The following is a 22,391-nucleotide window of genomic DNA, read 5'->3' on the forward strand; positions in this document are numbered from 1 at the left end:
TGCTCCAGCCAGATGGGGACGCTCCCCTCCCCAAATGCAGCCTCGGCCAGGGCAGACACCACAGGGCCACAGCCCAGCTGCCTGCATGCCACCTCGGCATCCCGCATGTCCCAAGAGTCGTCACACACCGTCCCCCAGGAGCCGCGGTGCCACACCTCCACTCGGCCGGAGCACCCCTTCTCCCCTCCATGGCACGAATCTTCTCCCTGTCTGGAGAAGGCAGAGAGCTCCCAGGGCAGCGGGACAGCAGGCAGAGCCCTGCCAGGCGAGAGGGGCATGCAGAGGAGCAGCTACCTGTGCAGCTCGGGGTGCTGGGGCACGCAGCCATTGGGGCCGGGGGCGATCTGGCTGACTCCCTGCAGAGGGAAACGCTGTGGCGAAGGGGCTGCTGCAGGGGGGTGTGCAGCAGAGAGCGGGGCTCAGCTCAGCTCGTGCCACCCACCCATTGCAGCAGCTGAACCCTGGTCCTTCTGGGGACACACACAACAATGTGGGGGACCCTGACTGCTCAGCTCCTAAGGGACCGTTGTGTTTCCAGGGACCCTCTGTCCCCGCAGCCCAGCTCCTTGCATGCCAGCGACACAGTTCCAGGAGTCATGGAGTTGGAGCAAACGCTCCCCCACGTCCCATTGTAGAAAACCTGCAGGCGCCCGGAGCAGTTGGTGCCCTTCTCCAGCCTCAGGGCCATGAACTCTGGGAGGAAAGGCAGCGAGGGGGAACAGGCTGGTCTGGGGCTGGGGGAGCAGGGACACCCCTGCACCCGCCAGGCCCTCAGACAGGCAAAGGCACGTCCAGCAAGTCCCCCTTGCACCCACCGACAGAGAAATGTCCCTGATGGACAGACACCCCTGCCCTCCCTGTGGACTGTCAGGGGCAGCTGAGCTCCCCAGGGACCCCCGGTGGGACTGAGGGCACCTGTGCATGGGTGTCCCCACGATGGCCTTTGTCAGGGGCTCAGAGCTGGCCAGGAACAGCCTCGGCCGTGTCCGGCTCTCCCCTCGTCCCGGCCTGCCTGGGCACTGGGCTCCCACCACAGCTCCCGGCACACACCTGAGCAGACGACTCCTGCGTCCTCTTTGTGCCCGCAGTCGTGCTGCCCCCAGGACCCTGCCGGGCAGTCCCAGAGAGCAGCTTCGGCCCCGGAGCAGTTCACGCTCTCCAGCCAGATCTGAGCGGAGCCTTCCCCGAAGCGAGCGGAGCCAACCGCCTCCAGCGCCCCTCCGCAGCCCAGCTGGCGGCAAACGACGGCAGCATCAGACAGGTCCCAGCCATCATCGCAGACGCTCCCCCAGCTGCCCTGGTAGTAGATCTCCACTCTCCCAGCGCAGCGCCCAGGCCCGTTCACCAGCCGCACCTGACGGCTCCCTGTAGCAGGAGGAAACCCCGGCTGTCGTCAAGGGCTGGCTGCCCACCCAGCCCAGAGCCTGGGGGGGCCGTGCAGCGCCACTCACCCCAGCAAACGACCCCCACGTCCTCGGCAATCCCTGCTTCCAGCGCACTCTCAGGCAGGGAGGTGTTGCAGAGGGCCAGGCTGGCCTCGTGCCCTGCACACCGCACCCCGCGCAACCCCACGGGACCCGTCCCTCTCTGAGCCTTCGGGGGGTTGTAGGCTGCCTCTGCCTCTCCGCACTGCAGCTGCCGGCACACCACGCTGGCCTCCTGCACGTCCCACTGCTCATCCAGGACTCTGCCCCACGTCCCGTGCTGGAAGATCTCCACTCGCCCGTCGCACGGGCTTCCTCCACCCACCAGCCGCAGGGATGCGAAGCGAGCTGGGCCTGGGGAGAGCAGCCATGCCCCAGCCCTTGGCGGCATCGGGGAGCCCGGCAGCCTGCAGCATGTCTCCAGGCTCTGGCACCCTTGCAGGAGGGCCTTGGAGCTCGCCTGCCTGCCGCCAGCCCTCTGTGGGGACCTTCTGAGCCAGAGCCTTGCACTGCCACAGGGTCCCCTGCTTTGGGAGCATTTAAGAGGAAAACAGAGTAACCGAGTGTTTTCCTGCACTCACCTGAGCATATGACAGCAGCGTCGTTCTCATGGGAGCACGGCGAGGCCCCCAGGGCAGTCACTGGGCACTCTCCCAGGTGGGCTTCAGTCCCGTCACAGTGGAAGGAGTCTCTCCAGACAGGGCCAGTTCCTCTCCCAAAACGCCCTCCTTTAGGAATGGACTCAGCAAACCCGCAGTTGAGGTGACGGCAGAGAACGTGGGCGTCCAAGTGATCCCAGTGGGAGGCACAGAGGGTGCCCCAGGCCCCCTGCACATGGACCTCCACCCTCCCCTCACACGCCATGCTGCCGTTCACCAGCCTGAACCCTGTGAACTCTGGACAGAGAAGGATGAGACAGGGCAGACTTGTGCTTTTGCTGCCTTGGGTGGTTGAGGGCAAATGGACACCCTGCCTTTCTCCTCCTTCTGCACCATTTTAGGGCTGCAGACAAACATTCAAGGTCAGGTCTACTGGGGCTCTGAGCAACCTGATCTAGTTGAAGATGTCCCTGCTGGTTGCAGGCAAGTTGGACTAGATGACATTGAAAGGTCCCTTCCAACCCAAACCATCCTATGGTTCTGTGATCACCCCTTCTGCCCTCACACCCAGCACAGCACAGTCCCGTCCCTGCTCCCCCATCATCAGCACACCCCCGGTGGTAACACCCTGCCCTGAGTCCTTACGTGTGCAGGTGACACCAGCAGCATTTGCGTGGGTGCAGGGCTGCTCCCTGGCGGAACCCGTGGGGCAGGAGCTGAGAAGGGATTCATTCCCCACACACTGCAGCTCTCTGTCCACATGGGACCAGCCCCTTCTCCAAAGTGAGCTGCCCCGGGGATAGACAGGGCTGTGCCACACTGCAACTCTCTGCAGACCACGTCGGCAGCTTTGGGACCAAAGTCGGAGTCACAGACATTTTTCCACTGGCTCCCATCATGAATCTCTACTCGTCCTGAGCAGGGATTGTCCCCTCCAACCAGCTGGACAAATCCTGGAGTAACCAAAGAACCCTGTGAGTTCCCACAGCCCTCTGGCAGCTACATACCCATGTCCCACCTGGCCTGCAAGGTGGCCACAGGCAAAGAGACCCATGACCCTCCCAGCATCTCCCAGTGGGTGCTGATGGCACAGATATACCAGGGACACCCTGCTCCTCTGCCCAAGAACAGGGCTTTTTCCCTTTGAACGGCCCCTTTGCTTTGGTTGAGGGACTTGTGTCTGCCAGGAGGCACAACCCAAAAGCCACTGGCCACTCTGCACCCTTCTCTGGGGCTGTGGGTGGCCGCGTGAGCAGCTCTCGGTGCCTCTGGCACAGGGGAACCTGGCCCTCAGCAATGCCAGACAGGTGCTGGCTGAATTGGAGAAGAAAGATGAGAACCAACAAAAAATGCGGGCATTGAGGGGGATTCATCTCCCAGCCCCAGGCACCAACTGAGGGTGGGATGAACCATCTTGGGGCCCAGCAGTGGGTGGAACCCCACTGGTCTTTCCTCAGGGACCAGGGACACCGGCAATGACAGTCCCAGCTTGGCAGTGTGACCAGCAACAGAGGACCCTGCCCTGGCAGCCGTTCATTGCTCCCTGAGGGCACAGCCAGGTCCCTTCTCCTGTCCCAGTCCCAAAGGTGGGGAAGAGATTGGCTCCTTACCTGAGCAAGTCACCCCAGCATCCTCACCATGATGACAGTAGCTTTGACCCCATCCACAGTGTCTACAGTCAGACAGGGCCAACTCTGTGCCGTGACACTTAACATCATCCATCCAAATGGGGCCAGATCCTGGCCCAAAGTGTGCTTCAGCATAAGCTTTGACAGCGGACCCACAGCCCAGCTGCTTACAAACCACTGCAGCATCATTTGTGTCCCAGGAGTCATCACACACGGTCCCCCACTGGCCCTGGGGTTTTACCTCCACTCTCCCAGCACAGCGTCCGCCGCCATTCTCCAGCCTCACCTGCGCAGCCCCTTTAGCCCCCAAGATGGGACTGGTCAGGAGAGCACCGAGTCCCAGAGTGCAGGTCTGGGGTACCCCCTGCCTGTCACAGGCACCAGGATGGGAGCCCTCTCCCCTCCAGGCTCTCCCTGGGGATGTGTGGGCGTCCCCCCACTCCCCATGGGCTGTGCAGGCTGGGGGTGCTAACTCCAGACCCGCCCGGCCATTTTCTGTCCCACAGCCCTCAGCACCTCTTCCCACCTCAAAGGGCCCCTGCCCACGCCCACCCAAAACCTGTATCCCCAGGCCGTGCGCAGGGCACCTGCTCCTCCCCAGCCCAGCACCCCTTAACGGCATCATGGAGACACCCTCTCCCACCCAGATGGACACAGGCAAAGGCACAGGGTCCATAGACCTGAGCTCCTTCTGACCCTCATGTCAGCGGCACTTGGAAAGAAACCCTCTTCCCAAAGGGCTCTTGATGACCCCAGTGGTACCCGATGGCCCTGGGCTGTGGGAAAAGGGAGCCGGCACTTACCTCTGCAGAGCTGCACCCAGAGGAGCAGCCACAGCACCCGAGGGGACAGGAGTCCCACCATTCCCATCCTGAGCCTCCTGCCCTGCTGACACAGCCCTGCTCTTCCCCACTCCCTGTCACAGCCCCTGGGGACTCATGGGGACAACGATGATGGGAGGGTAGTATATCTCTGCAGATGCCGACCCTGCTGCGGAAGGAGCCAATCGAAGCAGCAGCACCTTTTTAGACGTTATCGGGAGCTATCTCCCCTCCGACACAGCCCAGCCCGCCAATGAACTTCTCCAGCGCTGTTCATGACCATATATGAGGGACATATATGTCCCACTGCCGGTGTCATGGTCGCTGTGGTGGCGGATCATCATGGGACAAGCTGGGTGTGCAGGGGAATTTGGTTAGTCACCCCTTGCACCCTGCTGTGGGCCTGGAAGCACTGAGCATCTCCTGCGCTGGGCTCATCCAAGAAGCCATGAGGCAAGTGTCCAGCTGCCCCCAAGCTGCGGTGACCATGGAGCGAGGACTGCACCAGGGTCTGTGTCAGGATGGGGAGGAAACAGCCCCTGCCCCTGCCATGGACCTCGCTGTGCTGGGAGCAGCAGCTGGGAGAGGTCTTCATCCAGGGCAAGGGCTCCGTCCCAGGAGGGTTCGCTTGTCCGTCGCTCCCTGCAGGGCCCCACAGTGAGTCCCTCGCAGGAGCTGGAGCTAAATCAAGTCCCTGCCCTGGCAGCAGACAGACAGCCCGGAGGCTCAGACGTGTCCCTGACTCTCAGTGTGTCACCCAGGGGCCGTTATTCCCCACGGGCGGAGCGGGAGCTGGAGCCTGCAGGTGCACAAACCACAGCCCATGTGGCCTCGCTGCGCTCCCCCCGCTCCCCCCGCAGTGCCCGGGCAGGAAGTCTGTGGTTTCCTCCTGGCGCCGTGCCCAGGCACATCCCTGGGGTGCCCCCGAGCCACCCCCACCCCGACTGCTCCAGCCAGGGCCGCAGGGGCTGCTCCTTCGGCCTCGCAGACACGGGGACGGGCAGCTCCCAGCCCCCGTCATGCCCCTGTCATGCACACGGCTGCTCTGCACCGAGCCCCACGGGCACGGGGTGACATCGGTGACGTGACCTCACACCCTTCCTACTGCAAAAGCTGTGTGTTCATGGGTTATACTGACGGTGACCTCACACTCTCCTACTTCTGCTGCCGTGTGCTCGTGAGTGGTACTGACAGTGACCTCACGTCCCTCCTGCTGCCACCACCGTGTGCTCAGGGGTTACAGTGACCATGACCTCACACCTTCCTGCTGCTGCTCCTGCGTGCTCAGGAGTCCTGCTGTCACACGTGTGTGCGTGTGTGGTGTCCAGTCTTCTGATGACGATGGTTCTTCCAAAAAGCCATATTGGGGTGGGGACCAAATATTATTTTAATGGCATCAGCAGCAGCCACACAAGCCATATGCCTGCTCCTTCCCAAAAGCTACACAGGCAGTGGTGAAATAACAAGAGTGACATTCACGAGCAACGTTCCTGCTCCTGGCCTATCAGGTATTCAGACACCAATGACCTCACAAACACCTACATAAACTACTGCTTGGCTCCCAACCTATCATCTACTCGGGCACCCGTGACACCAAAACACCCTACACCACCCATGTTCCTGCTCCTGCCCTACCAGGTACGCGGGCAGCAGTGACTTCACCAGCTCCTACACAACCCATGGGCCTCTTCCTGGCCTGTCAGCTCAGCGGTCACAGGTGACCTTGCAAACACCTACACAAGATGGGGGCTTAGTCCTGGCCTACCAGCTTCTCAGGCACCTGGGACCTCAAAACACCCAACACAAGACATGTTTCTCCTGGGCTCCTCAGGCACCAGTGACATCGCAGAGACATCCACAAGCCAGGTGACAGCTCCTGGCCTGTCATCTGCGCAGGCACCAGTGACCTCACAGGCACCTACACAAGCTGTTCACCTGGTCCTGCCTTAACAGCTACCCAGCCATGAGTGATATCCTGGGTACATACTCAAGCACCCTGACTCCATTTACCTATCAGCTACACCAGTGATGTCACAAGCCTCACAGGACCCCCACCCGGCCTTTTTCTTTTGCTTCTATTCATATTTAAACTGTAATTCTTCACTACACTAAATTGTATTTTAAAAGGATTTATTCAATTCAAAACTATGATTTTATGACTATTAATTTAATTTCTATATCTTTATGAATGTTTATCTATATAAAAATGTACATACATATATAGAAGTATATATGTAAAAATAGTGTATCTATTTATACATAAATAACTTCATTACCAGATTTATACACTTCCTTTCATAGATATATACAACATATGATTATATTGTCTATAAATATTCTATTTTTATATCCAAACGAGGCAGGCGGCCCATCCCAGGGGGTGCCTGAGAACATGCGGGTGTGACGGTGTCAGGAAATGGCCGTTAGCCAATCACGGAGCTGTGTGATCTTTAACCAAATGGCAGCTCCCTGCCAGGGAATGGCAGCATCTCAGCATAAAATGGCGGACAAAACAATGGCGGCCCCCGTGCATGGAGGGGAAGGGCCTTCCGGATCCGATGCACTTCCGGGTCTACCCAGCCGGGGTGGCCGGTGCTGGCAGCCAATCAGAAGAGAGCAGAGGCCTGGTAGAGGAGAGCGGGCGGGACTTCCGCCAGAAGCTGGTGGGTGGGGCAGCTGTCAGGCCGAGTGGCCATCAAGAAGAAGGTGCAGGGCCCCAAACCTGAGGGCAAAGGCTCAGGGAGGCAGCGATGGGAACCAAAGGTGGTCAGTCACGCTGAGGGATGGAGGCGTGTGAGAGGGGGAGTGTTTATTCCAGCAAGGTCATCTGTGCGGGGACCTTGGTAATGGGGAAACGGGGAGAAAAAACGGGAAAGCAGAAGCAGAGTGCACTGAGCCACAAACTTGAGAAAAGAACCATGGAGTCGATGGCAAGAAAGAACTTTTGCCAGTCCCAGGAACTGGTGGGCCATCAAGAAAGTAGAGGTGGCACCTCCAGGAAGCTCAAGTGGCCATTTGAAATGAGAACGTTGTGAGTCAGAGGGAGCCTGGTCTGGGAGGGATGTGGGAATGAATAGAACTGTGCAAAGCCCTGAGGGACATGCAGCGGAAGGGGGAGCAGGGAGGAACCAAGAGGGGGGAGGCAGAACATGGTGTAAAAGAGGCCAGTTGCATGTCAGACTGGATTGACCGGGAAAGGGATGGAGTTTTTAGGAAGAGAGAAGGGCCAGGGGCTGCTGGTGTGTTCGGAACCCACAGGGAAAGAGCTGTGAAATGCTTCATAGGATTTGGGGTGTGTTCCTCTAAAGAAGTTGTCATGGTCAGTGGCCCAGCTGAAGTGCCTCTGTACCAACGCACGCAGCCTGGGGAACAAAGAGGAGGAGCTGAGCACCCTTGTGCAGCTGGAATCCTCACGGCTGGGGTTTGCTACAGGCCACCCGAGCAAGAGGAGCCTTTTGACGAAGGGTTCTTACTTAACCTACAAGAAGCATCACAGAGATTTGGATCATAGAATCATAGCATCATACAGTTGGAAGGGACCTCTGGAGATCATCTAGTCCAAACCCCCTGCCAGAGAGGGTCACCTACAGCAGGTTGCACAGGAATGCGTCCAGGCGGGTTTGGAATGTCTCCAGAGACGGACAATCCACCACCTCCCTGGGCAGCCTGTGCCAGGGCTCTGCCACCCTCACAGGAAAGAAGTTCCTCCTCATGTTTAGGTGGAACTTCCTATGCTCAAGTTTGTGCCCATTACCTCTTGTCCTGTTGCTGGGCACCACTGAAAAGAGCCTGGCCCCATCCTCCTGACACCCACCCTTGTAGTATTTATAAGTGTTGATAAGATCCCCCCTCAGCCGTCTTTTTTCCAGACTGAAGAGACCCAAATCCCTCAGCCTTTCTTCATAAGAGAGGTGTTCCAGTCCCCTAATCACCTTGGTAGCTCTCTGCTGTCCCCTCTCCAGCAGTTCCCTGTCCTTATTGAACCAGGGAGCCCAGAACTGGACACAGTGCTCCAGGTGTGGCCTCACCAATGCAGAGTAGAGGGGGAGGATGACCTCCCTCCAACTGCTGGCCATACTCTTCTTGATGCACCCCAGGATGCCATTGGCCTTCTTGGCCACAAGGTCCCATTGCTGGATCATGGTCATCCTGTTGTCCACCGGGAGTCCCAGGTCTCTTTCCACCGAGGTGCTCTCCAGCAGGTCAGCCCCCAACCTGTCCTGGTGCATGGGGTTAGTCCTCCCCAGGTGCAGCACCCTGCACTTGCCCTGGTTGAATTTCATAAGGTTCCTCTCTGCCCAACTCTCCAGCCTGTCCAGGTCTCTCTGGATGGCCGCACAGCCTTCCGGTGTGTCAGCCACCCCTCCCAGCTTTGTGTCATTGACAAACTTGCTGAGGGTGCGCTCTATCCCCTCATCCAGGTCACTGATGAATATATTGAAGACTGGACCAAGTACTGACCCCTGGGGAATACCACTTGTCACTGACCTCCAACTAGGTTCTGTGCCCCTAATCACTACCCTCTGAGCTCTGTCTTTCAACCAGTTATCTATCCACCTTACCGTCCATTCATCAAGCCCAGCATTCCAAATCTTCCCTATGAGGATGCTGTGGGAGACCGTGTCAAATGCCTTGCTTAAGTCAAGGTAGACCAAGGATCCTACCGGGGGGCTTCAGTCACCCTGACAGCTGCTGGAAAAGCATCCCAGCAAGCTGTAAGCAGTGCAGGAGACTCATGGAGTGTGTTGACGAAGGGATTGAGAGCAGCCCTGCAGAGAAGGGCTTCAGGATGCTGGGGTTTGAGTAACTGAACATGAGCTGGCAATGTGCGCTTGCAGCCCCAAACCATTTTGTGATTCTATGATTCGATGTCTCTATGACCTACAGACAAGGAAGCACATGCCAGTGGTGGATACCCAGGGGGTGTTACTCAAAACCTGAAGTGATCTCAGGAAACTGAGTTTCCCACAACAGGACACTCCTAGGAGTAGCTGCTGGCACTTGTGCTCCCTCAAATTCGTCTCATCACACACATGAAATGTATATTCATAAGTCTGTGATGCAAGAACAAACTTCTGATGCAGTCATTTTGTGTCCCTCCATGGAGGGACAGACCAGCTCTCTGAGCTGAGGTGAGTGGCTGTTGCTGCAGCTGTGAGGGGCTGGTTGGTGACGATTACCCTGGGGCAGGTTCCCCGGGGTGTCCAGGGACCGTGGCACAGAGCAGGTCCTGCTCTGCTGGTCCTTCCTGTCTCTCCAGAAGGCCTGGCTGTGTGAGAACACTGCTGTGTGCACCCAGCCTTCACACTCACACAGCTGAGCTCTGCACTGGTGTTTTCCTCTCCCAAGCACTTCCCAGCTCAGCCCAGGCAAAGCCAAAGCTGTGTGTGCAAGCAAAGCAAAATAAAGCATTCATTCACGGCTTGATTTTCTGCTGCTGCCTTTATTTTGTTTCAAGTATGGAGGGAGTCTGGCTTCTCATGTACATCAGGTCATTGGAAAGAAAGAACATCTGAATGCTTAAAAAGTGAGATTAGGAAATATATTATCAGAATACTAAAAAAAAGAGCAAAAGAGAAAAAAAAGAAACAAAGATAGGAAGGAAGATGGAACAGAAAGAAGGAAGGAAGGAAGGAAGGAAGGAAGGAAGGAAGGAAGGAAGGAAGGAAGGAAGGAAGGAAGGAAGGAAGGAAGGAAGGAAGGAAGGAAGGAAGGAAGGAGGGAAGGAAGGAAGGAAGGAAGGGAGAAAGAAAAAGAAAGAAAGAAAGAAAGAAAGAAAGAAAGAAAGAAAGAAAGAAAGAAAGAAAGAAAGAAAGAAAGAAAGAAAGAAAGAAAGAAAGAAAGAAAGAAAGAAAGAAAGAAAGAAAGAAAGATAAAGAAAAAAGGAAAGAAAGTAGTAAAGAAGGAATAAAGGAAGAAACAAACAAACAAACAAAGGAAGAATGTAAAAAGGTTATGAACAAAAGGTCGTCCTGGTATTTTCTGTGAATATGCTGGGAGTCATAGGAGAAAGACAGTTACCTCATTGATGCTGAAATACAGTATATTGCAATAGTTTCCTCAGGGCATCCCTGAGCTCCTGGTTCCTCATGCTGTAGATGAGGGGGTTCACTGCTGGAGTACAGCAGTACACCGAGTACAGAACTGACATCGCTAGGTCTAGAGTGGGGGAGGAAATAGAGGGGGGCTTCAGGTCGGCAAATGTGACAGTGCAGATAAAGAGGGAGACCAAGGCCAGGTGAGGGAGGCACGTGGAAAAGGCATTGTGCTGTCCCTGTTCAGAGGGGATCCTCAGCACAGCGCTGAAGATCTGCACATAGGACACCACAGTGAAAACAAAACAGGCAAAAGAAAAAAAGATACAAAAAGCAAGAAGCCCAGCTTCCCTGAGGTAATCTGAGTCTGAGAAGGAGAGCTTGAGGGTCTAGACGATTTCACAAAAGAACTGGTCTAGGGCATTGCCTTGGCAGAGTAGCAGTGAAAATGTATTGGCAGTGTGCAGGAGAGCATAGAGAAAGCCACTGCCCCAGGCAGCTGCCGCCATGTGGACACAAGCTCTTCTGCCCAGGAGGGACCCATAGTGCAGGGGTTTGCAGATGGCAAGGAGGAGGAGGAATTGCCCTTCATGAGGGAGAGCAGCAGGAATGCGTGGATCTCTGCCTGGGGACAGGTGATGACTCAGCTGAGAACAAATGAGTTGGTGCAAAGAGCAACAAGGCTGATGTAGTGGGTGTCTTCTCTGGGAATCAGGAAGATTAACGAAGATGTAGAAGAGACTTTCTTCAGATATTCACAGGTCATTCTCCCATGGGGATCATTAAAGCCCCGATATCTGTCTGAGGGGAAACACAGAAGGACAGAAGCTATCTAGAAGGCTTCTGGAGGGCAGAAATAGAATGATAATTTCCCAAGCGTTGTGACAGGAGGTTAGGAAAGGCAGACTCCTGGCCACCTCCCACCTGCAGTTTAATCTGTGAAGGGAGATGAAATGCAACAAGAAAAGAATTCTGCAACTATATCAACAGCAAAGAGAAGGCTAGGGAAAACATGGGACCACCGCTGAATGGGGCAGGGGTCCTGGTGTCACAGGACGGAGAAAAGGCTGGGGGATTTGACACCTTTTTAACCCCATTCTTTGCTTCTTAGATGAGCCTTCAGTAATCCCACACCCCTGATACGTGATGCCAGATCAAGGATTACTTGCCTTTTCACAGAATCACAGAATGGTTGAGGTTGGAAGGGACCTCTAAAAGTCATCTGTTCAACTTCCCTGCTATAGCAAGGCCACCTAGAGCCAATTTTGCAGGATCATGTCCAGATGCCTTTTGAATACCATCAAGGATGGAAACTCCACAATTTCTCTGGGAAACCTCCACCACTGTTTGGTCAACCTCACGGTAAATAAACGTTTCCTGATGTTCAGAGGGAACCTGCTGTGTTTCAGATTGTGCCCATTGCCTCTGGTCCTGTCACTGAGCACCACTGAAAAGAGCCTGGGTCCGTCCTCTTTGCAGCCCCCTGCAGGTTTTTCTAGAATAGCAAAGTATAGAATTAAATAGCTCAGTTGGAAGGGACCTACAATAATCATCTAGTCCAACTGCCTGATTGCTTCAGAGCTGACTAAATGCTTCTTAAACACTGACAGGCATGGGGCATCGATCACCTTTCTAGGAAGCCTGTGCCAATGTTTGACCACCCTCTCAGTAAAGTAATGCTTCCTAAGGTCAAGTCTGAACCTCCCCTGACACAGCTTTGAACTATTGCCATACACCCTGTCACTGGATCCCAAGGAGAAGAGATCAGCACCTCCCTCTCCACTTCCCCTCCTCGGGAAGGTGTAGGGAGCAATGAGGTCACTCCTCAGACTCCTTTTCTCCAAACTAGACAAACTCAGAATCCTTAGCCGCTCTTCACAGGACGTTCCTTCCAGCCCTGTCACCAGCTTTGTGGCCTTCCTCTGGACACATTCAAGTACCTTCACATCCTTCCAAAATTGTGGGCCCCAGATCTGCACACAGTACTCCAGGTGAGGCCACACCAGCGCTGAATACAGTGGGATAATCACCTCTTTTGGCCAGTTGGTTGTACTGTTTATAATGCAACCCACAATGCAATTTGCCCTCTTGGCTGCCAAGGCAGACGGTGACTCATCTTGAGTCTGCTTGAGTCTTGCTAAGAATACATTGGTTTTGTCCAATATTTGATTCCTCATGGATTAAGAATCAACTAGGCTGGATTCTGTTGCCTAGCTGTTCCAATTTGCCAGCTGTTCTTCTCAAACCAGTGCTCACAAACCTCTCCTCAGTGTTAGTTATTCAGCAAACCCTGTAACCATTGACTCCAGCTCTTCTTTTTATGGAACAGAAGATCTTTATAGTCCAGACACAGACTTTGACTGTCTTCTTTTTTCATCTTTTCCTTTCAAAGGGTGTTGTTAACTCTTCATTTGTCATTATGCTTTATAGGGTGAACATTTTGGATAAAGCAAATGAAGTGGTTGAGCTCTTGGTACTTGACTTACAAGTGTTCCTTAATACTTACCTACAAGCATTGTCAAACTCAAGTCTTTCACACTCTTTTTTCCAGATGCAGTCTTCCCCTTTGTGTTCATGCTGGCCTCCTATGTGTGTATCACAGCTGCCATCCTGAGGGTCCCTCCCAGCACGGGCAGGCAGAAGGCCTTGTCCACCTGCTCCTCTCACTTCACCATCATCACTGTTTTCTGTCTCTAACTCATAATTTTGTTCCTGATGCCCAGAACAGCCCCTCTGAGGCAGCTCAGCAAAATGTTCTCCTTTTTGTACACCCTCCTCATGCTCCTGGTCAATGCCCTCATCTCCACCTGGAGGAACAGGGAGGTCAGGGAGGCCCTAAGGAAGAGGCTCAGGAAATCCCTGGGTAGCACCCAGATCTCATAGGCTTCTTAGAATATGAAGTAGCAATGGTTCTTCTGTGAATTCCTGAGGATAAATTGTGCCAAGGCATGTGCTCTGCACCAGGTGCCCTCAAGTAGTGTCTGCCTTGTGGACGTTTGTGAAATGGGAAGAAGGAGGGAGGAACGAATTCCTTAGTGATCTTTATGCCTTATTTAGAAGAGAATGTGGAAAAATCCCTGCTTGCTTGTATCAGTAAGTATAAGTAAACTTGTGTACTTGTCAGTTGGATCCTGTTGTTCCTGAGGAGATAAAACAGGAATTTGGGCTAAAAAGAGAGCTCTTCCGAAGGTGTAGGATGCCTCCTTATCTAAGTGTAGATTCCTGTGATGATATTTATCTCTGTCAGTTGAGCACATTTCCAGTGCAGAAGTCTCTTCTCACCTCACATCCTCTCTTCTCCAAGCTAGGGAAGATACATCTAGGGGAACATCAAGGGGAGTTCCATGGGGACAATGAACAAATATTGGCAGTGGGGAATGTGAGGGCATCTGAAAAGTCTGTACGGTCAACAGCACGCATGTCTGCATGCAGGGACTTCAGTGCCAGGCACACTGCCACTCAGTGCAATCTCCAATGGATGCTAACACATGCCACATCGGTGTGCATCCATGGTCTGTCCAGTGCCATTGGAGAAGGCTCCTTGGATGTTGCATTCCTTTGGGCAGAGGAACGATCCCTGAAACCCGGCTCCCGCCAAGAGCTCTCTTATCACTTCCATTGCATGGATCCATGAAAGCTCCTCTGCAGAGATCCCCTTTCCGTCCCATGGTGGTCTCAGAAGCAGAGTCACCAGAGGCAGGGTTCTTGTTCATCTTGCTTGAAGATCTTGTGCTGAAAAACCTCTCCAACCTTGTTGGCCCCAAATCCTCCCTCTCTCCATGTTTGCCCTTATGATGCAGCTAAGGATGTTATTCTCTGCCCTGATGAACCCAAAGGAAAAAAACCTCAGCTGTACTCCCTCCTCCAGCCAGGCCCAGTGACAATCCCAGGCTTCAGAACCATCTAGCAATGGCAAGGAGCTATAAGAAGAGACAAGAAATTTAGTCAAGCAGGGTGAGCAAGGATGACCCTTGTTATGGCTGGGGTCTGAGACAGACTTCACAGGAGTCACGGATATCCTTCTCACATACAATTCCCTGCCTCCATCCCCTGACAAATCAGCAAGCCCTAACTCCAGCTGTGCTTGTCTGTCTCCAGGTGCAGGTCTGCCCCTCACTCTTTACCTTGGCGTGCAACATGTGAGAAAGCCTCCATGTGCCCTGACACCTTCAGCACCTGTATGAGCAAACTTCCTGTCCCACCCCTTCTATCCTAATGGAAAGCTCTTCCCTGCCTCTGCTCCAGAGACTAGAAAAGGATGAGCTTGGCAGCTGGTTCCCCCAGATGTCCTTTCACCGGCAGACATTACAGCTTTAAGGGTCACCAGTTGAACCTTCATCCCTTGGATGAGCAGCCTTCCCTTCTCACTCAGCTCTTCTTCAAAACCAAGGGATTGGGTGAGCTAAAGCCCTGTTCCGCTTAAAGTTTTAACTCCTTCCTGGTGGGCTTTAGGGCTCTAGACTGCCCACAGTTCAGGCTTGGCTGTTCACTCTCCGAGAAGGGCACTCTGTGGGGACTGTAACAATACTGAGAGTTTCCCAGCAAAGTCCAAGATAACAAGAGGAGAAGAAAGGCCAAGGACTGACTACAAGAAGAGAAACTGGTGGTGCTGGACATTGTCTGGCCAAAGTTTTCCCATTACAGGGGAATGCCTACCCACCACTAATGCTAGAGAGATCTTCATGGAGATTTCCAGCATTGCTAGAGTGCTAGAATACCCAAAGAAAGTCCTTTTGTCTCCATGGCCTGCCCTCCTGGCTGGCCTGCCTGGTGACCATGGCTGGGGCCAAGCCTATCACAGGGCTTGACCCAGCCATGAGACTTCTCTTGCCTGTCACCTACAGAGACAGATGTGATCTCACAATCAACAGCCAATGCATTTTCCCACTTCTGGCCTGTAAGGTTCTCAGAGAGAAATGACTCTACTCTACAGTCACCTTCAAAGCCACCTGTCTTTTACCTGTGAGATTCTGATGCACAGCTGACATAAGAGTAACTTCCCCACCATCACCCACCTTGTCAGCTACAAGCTGATCTGATACATGTCGTGTCGCATTTCATCTTACAATGTCATGCGACTGCGCTGGGACCTCACAATCTCTGCTTTCATTCTGCCTGCTGGGAGAAAAGCAGCTTATGGTGAGGGCTAGAGGACAGGTGGAAGGCTAGCGGTTCAAGGGAGGGTGCTAGGGCTTAAGGGGTTGGGGTTTCTGTTTGGGTTCAGGCAAACTTGAAACTGGTGAGAGTTTCTGCTTCATGATCAGGCTAGGGGAAGGGGTAAGAGTTTCCCTTTTAGGGCTAGGGATCATGGTGGGGCTCAGGGTGAGGGTTTGGAATTCTTCAACCAACTGACGTCCCTCTCACATGCCTCACCTTTCACCTTCCCCACACTCTCTTCTGTCTTTCATGAAACTCTCAGTCATCTCGAGCACTTCACGATACTGCTCCTCACCAGCCATCTTCCTCCAGCAGAAATGACATCCCAACCTACTCTCCAAGCAATGCAATGTCACCTTTGCCTTCATCTTCCTCTTGCCTGCCCCTAACATCTCATCTCCCCTCACAAGCCCTGCCCTCCTACATCCTGGGAAACATGAGTTAGGCTTAGAAGAGGGGTTGAAGATGAAGGGAGGTTGAAGGACAGGATTAGGGAATTGGGTTAGAGTTTAGGCTTCAGGCATCTGATGAGGGTTTCAGCTTTGGCATTAGTGTTCAGGGAAGGGCTAAAGATGAGAGCTCCAGGGTAGGCATTAGGGTTAAGGTAAAAGCAAAGGTTTAGGGTGAGGTGGGCAGTGCCAGGTCTGGGAGGCAAGGGTGTGTAGGCACTCCGCATGCTTCTGTCCTCATGGTGACTAGAGGGAAACCTCAGCTGCTGGTAACCAAAAGCATTATGATGAGGATGGCCAGCTGGTGCAAGGATGTTATCCTTCACCTCTGCCCTGGGAGGGCATATCGTATCCCCTATAGAATCATAGAATCATTTAGGTTGGAAAAGACCCTTGGGATCATCGAGTCCAACCATCAACCCCACTCTACAAAGTTCTCCCCTACACCATATCTCCTAACACCACATCTAAATGAGTCTTAAACACATTCAGGGACGGTGACTCCACCGCCTCCCTGGGCAGCCTATTCCAGTGTCCGACCACTCTTTCTGGGAAGAATTTTTTCCTAATGTCCAGCCTAAACCTACCCTGTTGCAGCTTGAATCCATTCCCTCTTGTTCTATCGCTAATTACCTGTGAGAAGAGACCAGCACCAACCCCTCTACAATGTCCTTTCAAGTAGTTGTAGAGAGTGAGGAAGTCTCCCCTCAGCCTCCTCTTCCTAAAACTAAACAGTCCCAGCTCCTTCAATTGCTCCTCATAAGATTTATTCTCCAGGCCCTTCACCAGCTTCATTGCCCTCCTCTGCGCTCGCTCCAGCACCTCGATATCTCTCTCATATTGAGGTGCCCAGAACTGGACACAATACTCAAGGTGTGGCCTCACCAGTGCTGAGTACAGGGGGACAATCACCTCCCTCCTTCTGCTGGTCACACTATTTCTAATACAAGCCAGGATGCCATTGGCTTTCTCGGCCATCTGGGCACACTGCTGGCTCACGTTCAGTTGCTTGTCAATTAGAACCCCCAGGTCCTTTTCTGCCAGGCAGCTCTCCAGCCACACTTCCCCAAGCCTGTAGCGATGCATGGGGTTGTTGTGGCGCAAGTGCAGGACCTGGCACTTGGCCTTGTTGAAGCTCATACCATTACCATTGGCCCATCGATCCAATCTATCCAACTCTCTCTGTAGAGCCTCCCTATCCTCATGCAGATCAACACTCCCGCTTAGCTTCGTGTCATCTGCAAACTTGCTGATGATACACTCTATGTCCTTGTCAAGGTCATCAATAAAGATGTCAAACAGAAGTGGTCCCAACACCAAGCCCTGAGGGACACCATGTGTGACCGGCTGCCAGCTGGATTTAACTCCATTGACCACCACTCTTTGGGACCAGCCAGCCAGCCAGTGCTTGATCCAGCAGATCATATGCTTATCCAGGCCATGAGCAGCCAGTTTTTCCATGAGAATTCTATGGGGGACAGTGTCAAATGCTTTTCAAAAGTCTAGGTAGACAACATCCACAGCCTTTCCCTCATCCAATAATCGGGTCATCTTGTCATAGAAGGAGGTCATGCACCAACTTCTGGGAAAACTGAGTGATACAATACACTGTTAAAAACCAGCCTGAAAGCAGAGAGTGGTGCAACCTTTAAAAATTGGGACAAGCATTTAGCACAAGCTACCTGGTTAGTTAACACCAGGGGATCCATCAATTGAGCTGGTCCTGCTCAGTCAGACCTTTTACATACTATAGAAGGGGATAAAGTCCCTGTGGTGCATGAAAGGAATATGTCAGGGAAAACTGCGTTTTTCCTGCTTCAGGCAAAGGCAAACCAATTCGTGAGACTGTTTTTGCTGAAGGGTCTTTATGTTCTTTATGCTGAAGAATGGAAAATTTCAACATGTACCTCAAGGAAATTTAACCCTTGGTGAGAGTACTTAATCCTGAAATGTAGGATGTTAATTGTTATATAATACTAACAATGTACAATAAGTATTTTTCAAGATAGCACAGCAGTGATGAAACCTGAGCTAACTTCATCAAGTGGTGTTGAGCAAAACTCTTTGAGAAGGACGTGCTACGCATGGGCATGAACTACAATGAATTTCACACGTTTTCTCCTACCCTGAGAATCTGCTATGATAGATTAAATCCTGTAGTTATGAACTAATTAGACTTAGCGAACTTTTGTATATAAAGATAAATCATAAATGAGTGACCTGCATGTATCTATCTATATATATGTGTATACAGATTTGATAGATAAAAGTAATAGTGATCTGAGCAAGGTACAAATGGTATGGAATAAAGGTGGAATATCCTGGTTTGAGGTAAAACAGAACCAACTTTCTGTTCAGTAATTTCACTTTCATCTAAGCCTCTTCTAACTTGCTCTGAAATTAACAGCATATTATGCAGAAACTGGTCCTTCCCAGAGTGATAAGACCTATGTTTATAGTTTCTGCCAAGGAATGGTACACAGAGAGGCTCTTGCTTATACTTATTGCTATAACAACCAAGGCCAGTTCACGTTGTCATTTGCCCTGTTGGAGGGTTGGAAGCAGAAAAGCGTAGAGGGGTCACACTTGCAGGGAGGAGCAGACAGGACAGGTGACCCAAAACTGACCAACAGGGTATTCCATCCCATCTGCATCACGCTCAGTATAAAAGCTGAGGGATCAAAGGATCAGTCCTCTTTTTTCAGTGGCCAAGGTCCAAGGAAGACTCCATCAGTTCGTCTGCTGTTGATCCCGAACCCAGCATTCCTGACTCCAGATCTGGAATCCAGCTCCTGTCCTCCACTGAGTCCAGCCTGGGACTTTCCCTGCGCCTGCTGGTGACACAAAAATTATCCTGGGAGCTTGATACGATTTTGTATATATCGCATCAATGTCATTATTTTCTTGTATTTATTATTTTATTAATTTATTAATATTTTCAATTAATTAGTTTAGTTTTTTCTAAACTCATAAATGTCTTTATCTCTCTTCCTCCTCTCTTTGGAAAGAGAGGTGGAGGGGGAGCATCTGTCATTCTGAATGGCCAATCTGATGCAAACCACAATAAGACCCCACATCATGATTGTGTGGTGACAACCCATGACGCCAAAAAGACTCAAACCTATTTAATATGTGTTTATATATTTCATATATATATTATATAATATAATATATTAACTAAGACATGACATTGCGAGATCCTAATCTTAAACTATGTGTAGGTGGGTCCTAATATTATTTGAATCGTAATAGGGTTACAGGTTATTCAGTATTTACTGAAAATAAAGTAGCAGAGGCTTTATTGCTGAGTCCAAAGCTGAGTGTGGAAGCAGCAGAATTGATTGCATTAACCAAGACTTTCTTGTATCCCAGTAAATGACACCCGCTCCTCTCCCTTCGCAAACAGTTGTGGTCCTGTCAACATAGGAAGCAATGAGGATGGCCAGGCATGATCAGCCCTGAGTTCCTTCGGTCCCCTTCTCTTTCAGACAGCCAGAAAGGCAACCCAAGAGGATTGCATTAACCAAGACTTTCCATCTGTCCAAAGAAAAGACTAAATATTTATACTGAGTCTCAGTATACTTTTGGAGTATGCCATGTCCCTGGACAGTTATGGAAGCAGCGTAGGTTCATAACTTCTAGTGAGAGCAAGTACTGAACTGTAGAAAAATCTACAATAGCCAAATTAGCTATCATTCACCAGATTGGTTGGTTGACCTTGGGTGGCTGCCAATTGCCCACCAAGCTGCTCTACCATTGCCCCTCCTAAGCAGGATGGGGGAGAATTAAGATGGAGAACTTGTGGGTCAAGATAAAGGCAGTCTAATAAAGAAAAGCAAAGGCCACAAGTGGAATCAAAGGAAACACAAAAATTATTCTCTACTTCCCAGCAGCAGGGGATGTCCAGCCACTTCCCAGGAAGAAAGGGCCCAGTACACATAGTGGTTATTTCAGTAGACAAATGCCTAAATAATGAATGCCCCACCCTGTCCTTTCTCTTAGCTTTGAATGCTGACCATGACGTCATATGGTATGGAATATCCCTTTGGTCAGTTTGGGTCAGCTGTCATGACTATGTCTCCTCCCAGCCTCTTGCCCACCTACAGCGTACTGGTCTTTGAGTGTGGTGGTCGGAAAGAACCTCCAGTGTGGCTGCTGTGCGAACACTGCTCAGCAGTAGCCAAAGCATTGGTGTGTTATCAACACTGTTCTAAATACAAAAACAAAGCACAGCACCACGAGGGCCACGCTGTGGGGAGAGTTAATTCCATCCCAGCCACACTCTGTGTCTGCACATGGGCTTGCAATGGTTTCTGTATGCGTACGCGTATTTGGATTTTGTATGTGCAGAAGGAATTCTCTCACTACCTGAAATAGTATCAGCAACAGTATCTCTAATGGACTCTCTACCACTGATGGTTTCGGTATCATTGTGGTATGTGTAATGTTATGGATACCTGCAATGGGATCAGTATTGGCAATGGTGTATGCATCCGCAATGGCATTTGCAATAGTCTCTGCATCTTCAGTGATATCTGCAATGGCATCTGCTTCTCCTATTGTACCTGCATCTGACTTTGCATCAGCAATGGTATCTGCAGCGGTTGCTACAATGGTATCAGCATCTGAAATGGTATCTCTATCTGCAGTGGTATATGCTCTGGTATCTGCTATGGCAACATTATGAGGAATGGCATGGCCATCTGAAAAGGTTTCTGCAGAGGTTTCTGCAATGGTATTTGAGTCTGCAATCCCCTTTGCAATGGTATCTGCATCTGAAATGGTACCTACATCTGCAATGCTGCCAGCACCTGCTATGGCATCAGCAGCGCTAACTGCATTCTCAATAGCATCTATAGATAGCATTCTAGTCAAAGGCACAATATCCAAGCAGAAACCAGTAAGGAATGGTGTCCGTCAGGGGTCTGTGCTGGGACCAATACTATTTAATATCTTCTACAGGGACACAGACAGTGGGATTGAGTGCACCCTGAGCAAGTTTGCAGGTGACACCAAGCTGAGTGGTGCAGTTCATTTGCTGAAGGGAAGGGATGCCCTCGAGAGGTACCTTGCCAGCCTTGGGGAGGTGGCCCATGCAAACCTCATGAAGTTCAACAAGGCCAAGTGCAATCCCCACTATCAGTACAGGCTGGGGAATGAAAGGAATAATGAGAACAGCCCTGCAGAGAAGGACTTACAGATACCGATGGGTGATAAATTGGACATGAGTAGGCAATGTGCACTTGCAGCCCAGAAAGTCAATCATATCCTGGGCTGCATCAGAAGAAGTGTGGCCAGCAGGTTGAGGGAGGTGATTCTTCCCCTCTACTCAGTTCTTGTGAGACTCCACTTGAAGCACTGCAGCCAACAACCATCTGAATTCCAACCTCATAATATCATAAGATCATTTAGTTTGGAAAAGACCCTTAAGGTCATGACAGGCAGTGGGGTGAGGGAAAAATTCCTAATGTAAAAGTCGGTGGTAATTCAGTGTGTGCCTGGAGAGACAAAACCAAAGCATGTGGCTCTGAAAGTGCCTGTGAATCCAGGAGGGCTGGCTCCATGGGGCAGGGAACCACCACTCCTCCAAGAGCGAGGCAGAGGACCCACGACTCTGAGCTGCCTGTCTGTGCTCCTCTCCTGCCCCGACACCAAATGGTGCTGTTTGAGGATGGGGCTCACCAGAACCCCAGCAAGAATCTGTTTCCTGCCATGTCTCCAAAGTACAGTCTAGCCCTTCGCTAGATTCATGTTGCAGATTCATGGGGGGGACAATCCAGTTTGCCCTAATCTGCCCTTATCTGGGGGCACACACTGGGTGGGAAGGGAATCTCCTTTACAGAGACACCCCAGGTGTCCAGGCTCCCTCATTCACTCTGTTCATTGCTGTGGTACAGGCAGAGAGGACGCAGGTGCCTGGGCCCTGGCAGATGAGAGAGGACATGGACATGGAAACACGGACACACATGCAGAGCGTAGCTTTGCTGATGGGGTTTATTGGTCTTTGGAGGGAAATGGCCCAGGGTTCCCAGGGAAAAAAGTGGCATCATCCAGAGATGAACATTTCATGTGCTGGTGGGGAAAAGGACAAGGATGTTACCACCAGTTCCAGTCCTGAAAGACAGAGGTCAAAATAATACCTAAGATGGTCAGAATAATACTAAGTGTGAAAAAGAGAATGGCCTAAAACACCATGTCTCTCTGCAGGGACCTGGCGATGGAGAAGGGAAGGGAGAATGGATGGAGAAGGGAACTGGAGCCCTCAATACACCTAGGAG

At 51.8% G+C, this 22,391-nt stretch overlaps 1 protein-coding gene across 1 annotated transcript in view; it reads right to left on the minus strand.

Annotated features, from left to right (window-relative positions):
• Positions 1 to 508: 508 nt before the first annotated feature.
• The window catches only part of LOC134509673 (deleted in malignant brain tumors 1 protein-like), a gene marked incomplete at its 5' end in the record, with an annotated part of 326,916 nt that continues 305,033 nt past the window's right edge, over positions 509 to 22,391 (minus strand). The window contains 4 exon segments of the mRNA XM_063322254.1: positions 509 to 693; positions 1,051 to 1,387; positions 2,864 to 2,976; positions 3,634 to 3,948. Coding sequence (XP_063178324.1) covers positions 509 to 693; positions 1,051 to 1,387; positions 2,864 to 2,976; positions 3,634 to 3,948 — 950 coding nt within the window.

The sequence above is a fragment of the Chroicocephalus ridibundus genome, unplaced genomic scaffold (genome assembly GCF_963924245.1).
Source record: "Chroicocephalus ridibundus unplaced genomic scaffold, bChrRid1.1 SCAFFOLD_26, whole genome shotgun sequence".
NCBI lineage: Eukaryota > Metazoa > Chordata > Aves > Charadriiformes > Laridae > Chroicocephalus > Chroicocephalus ridibundus.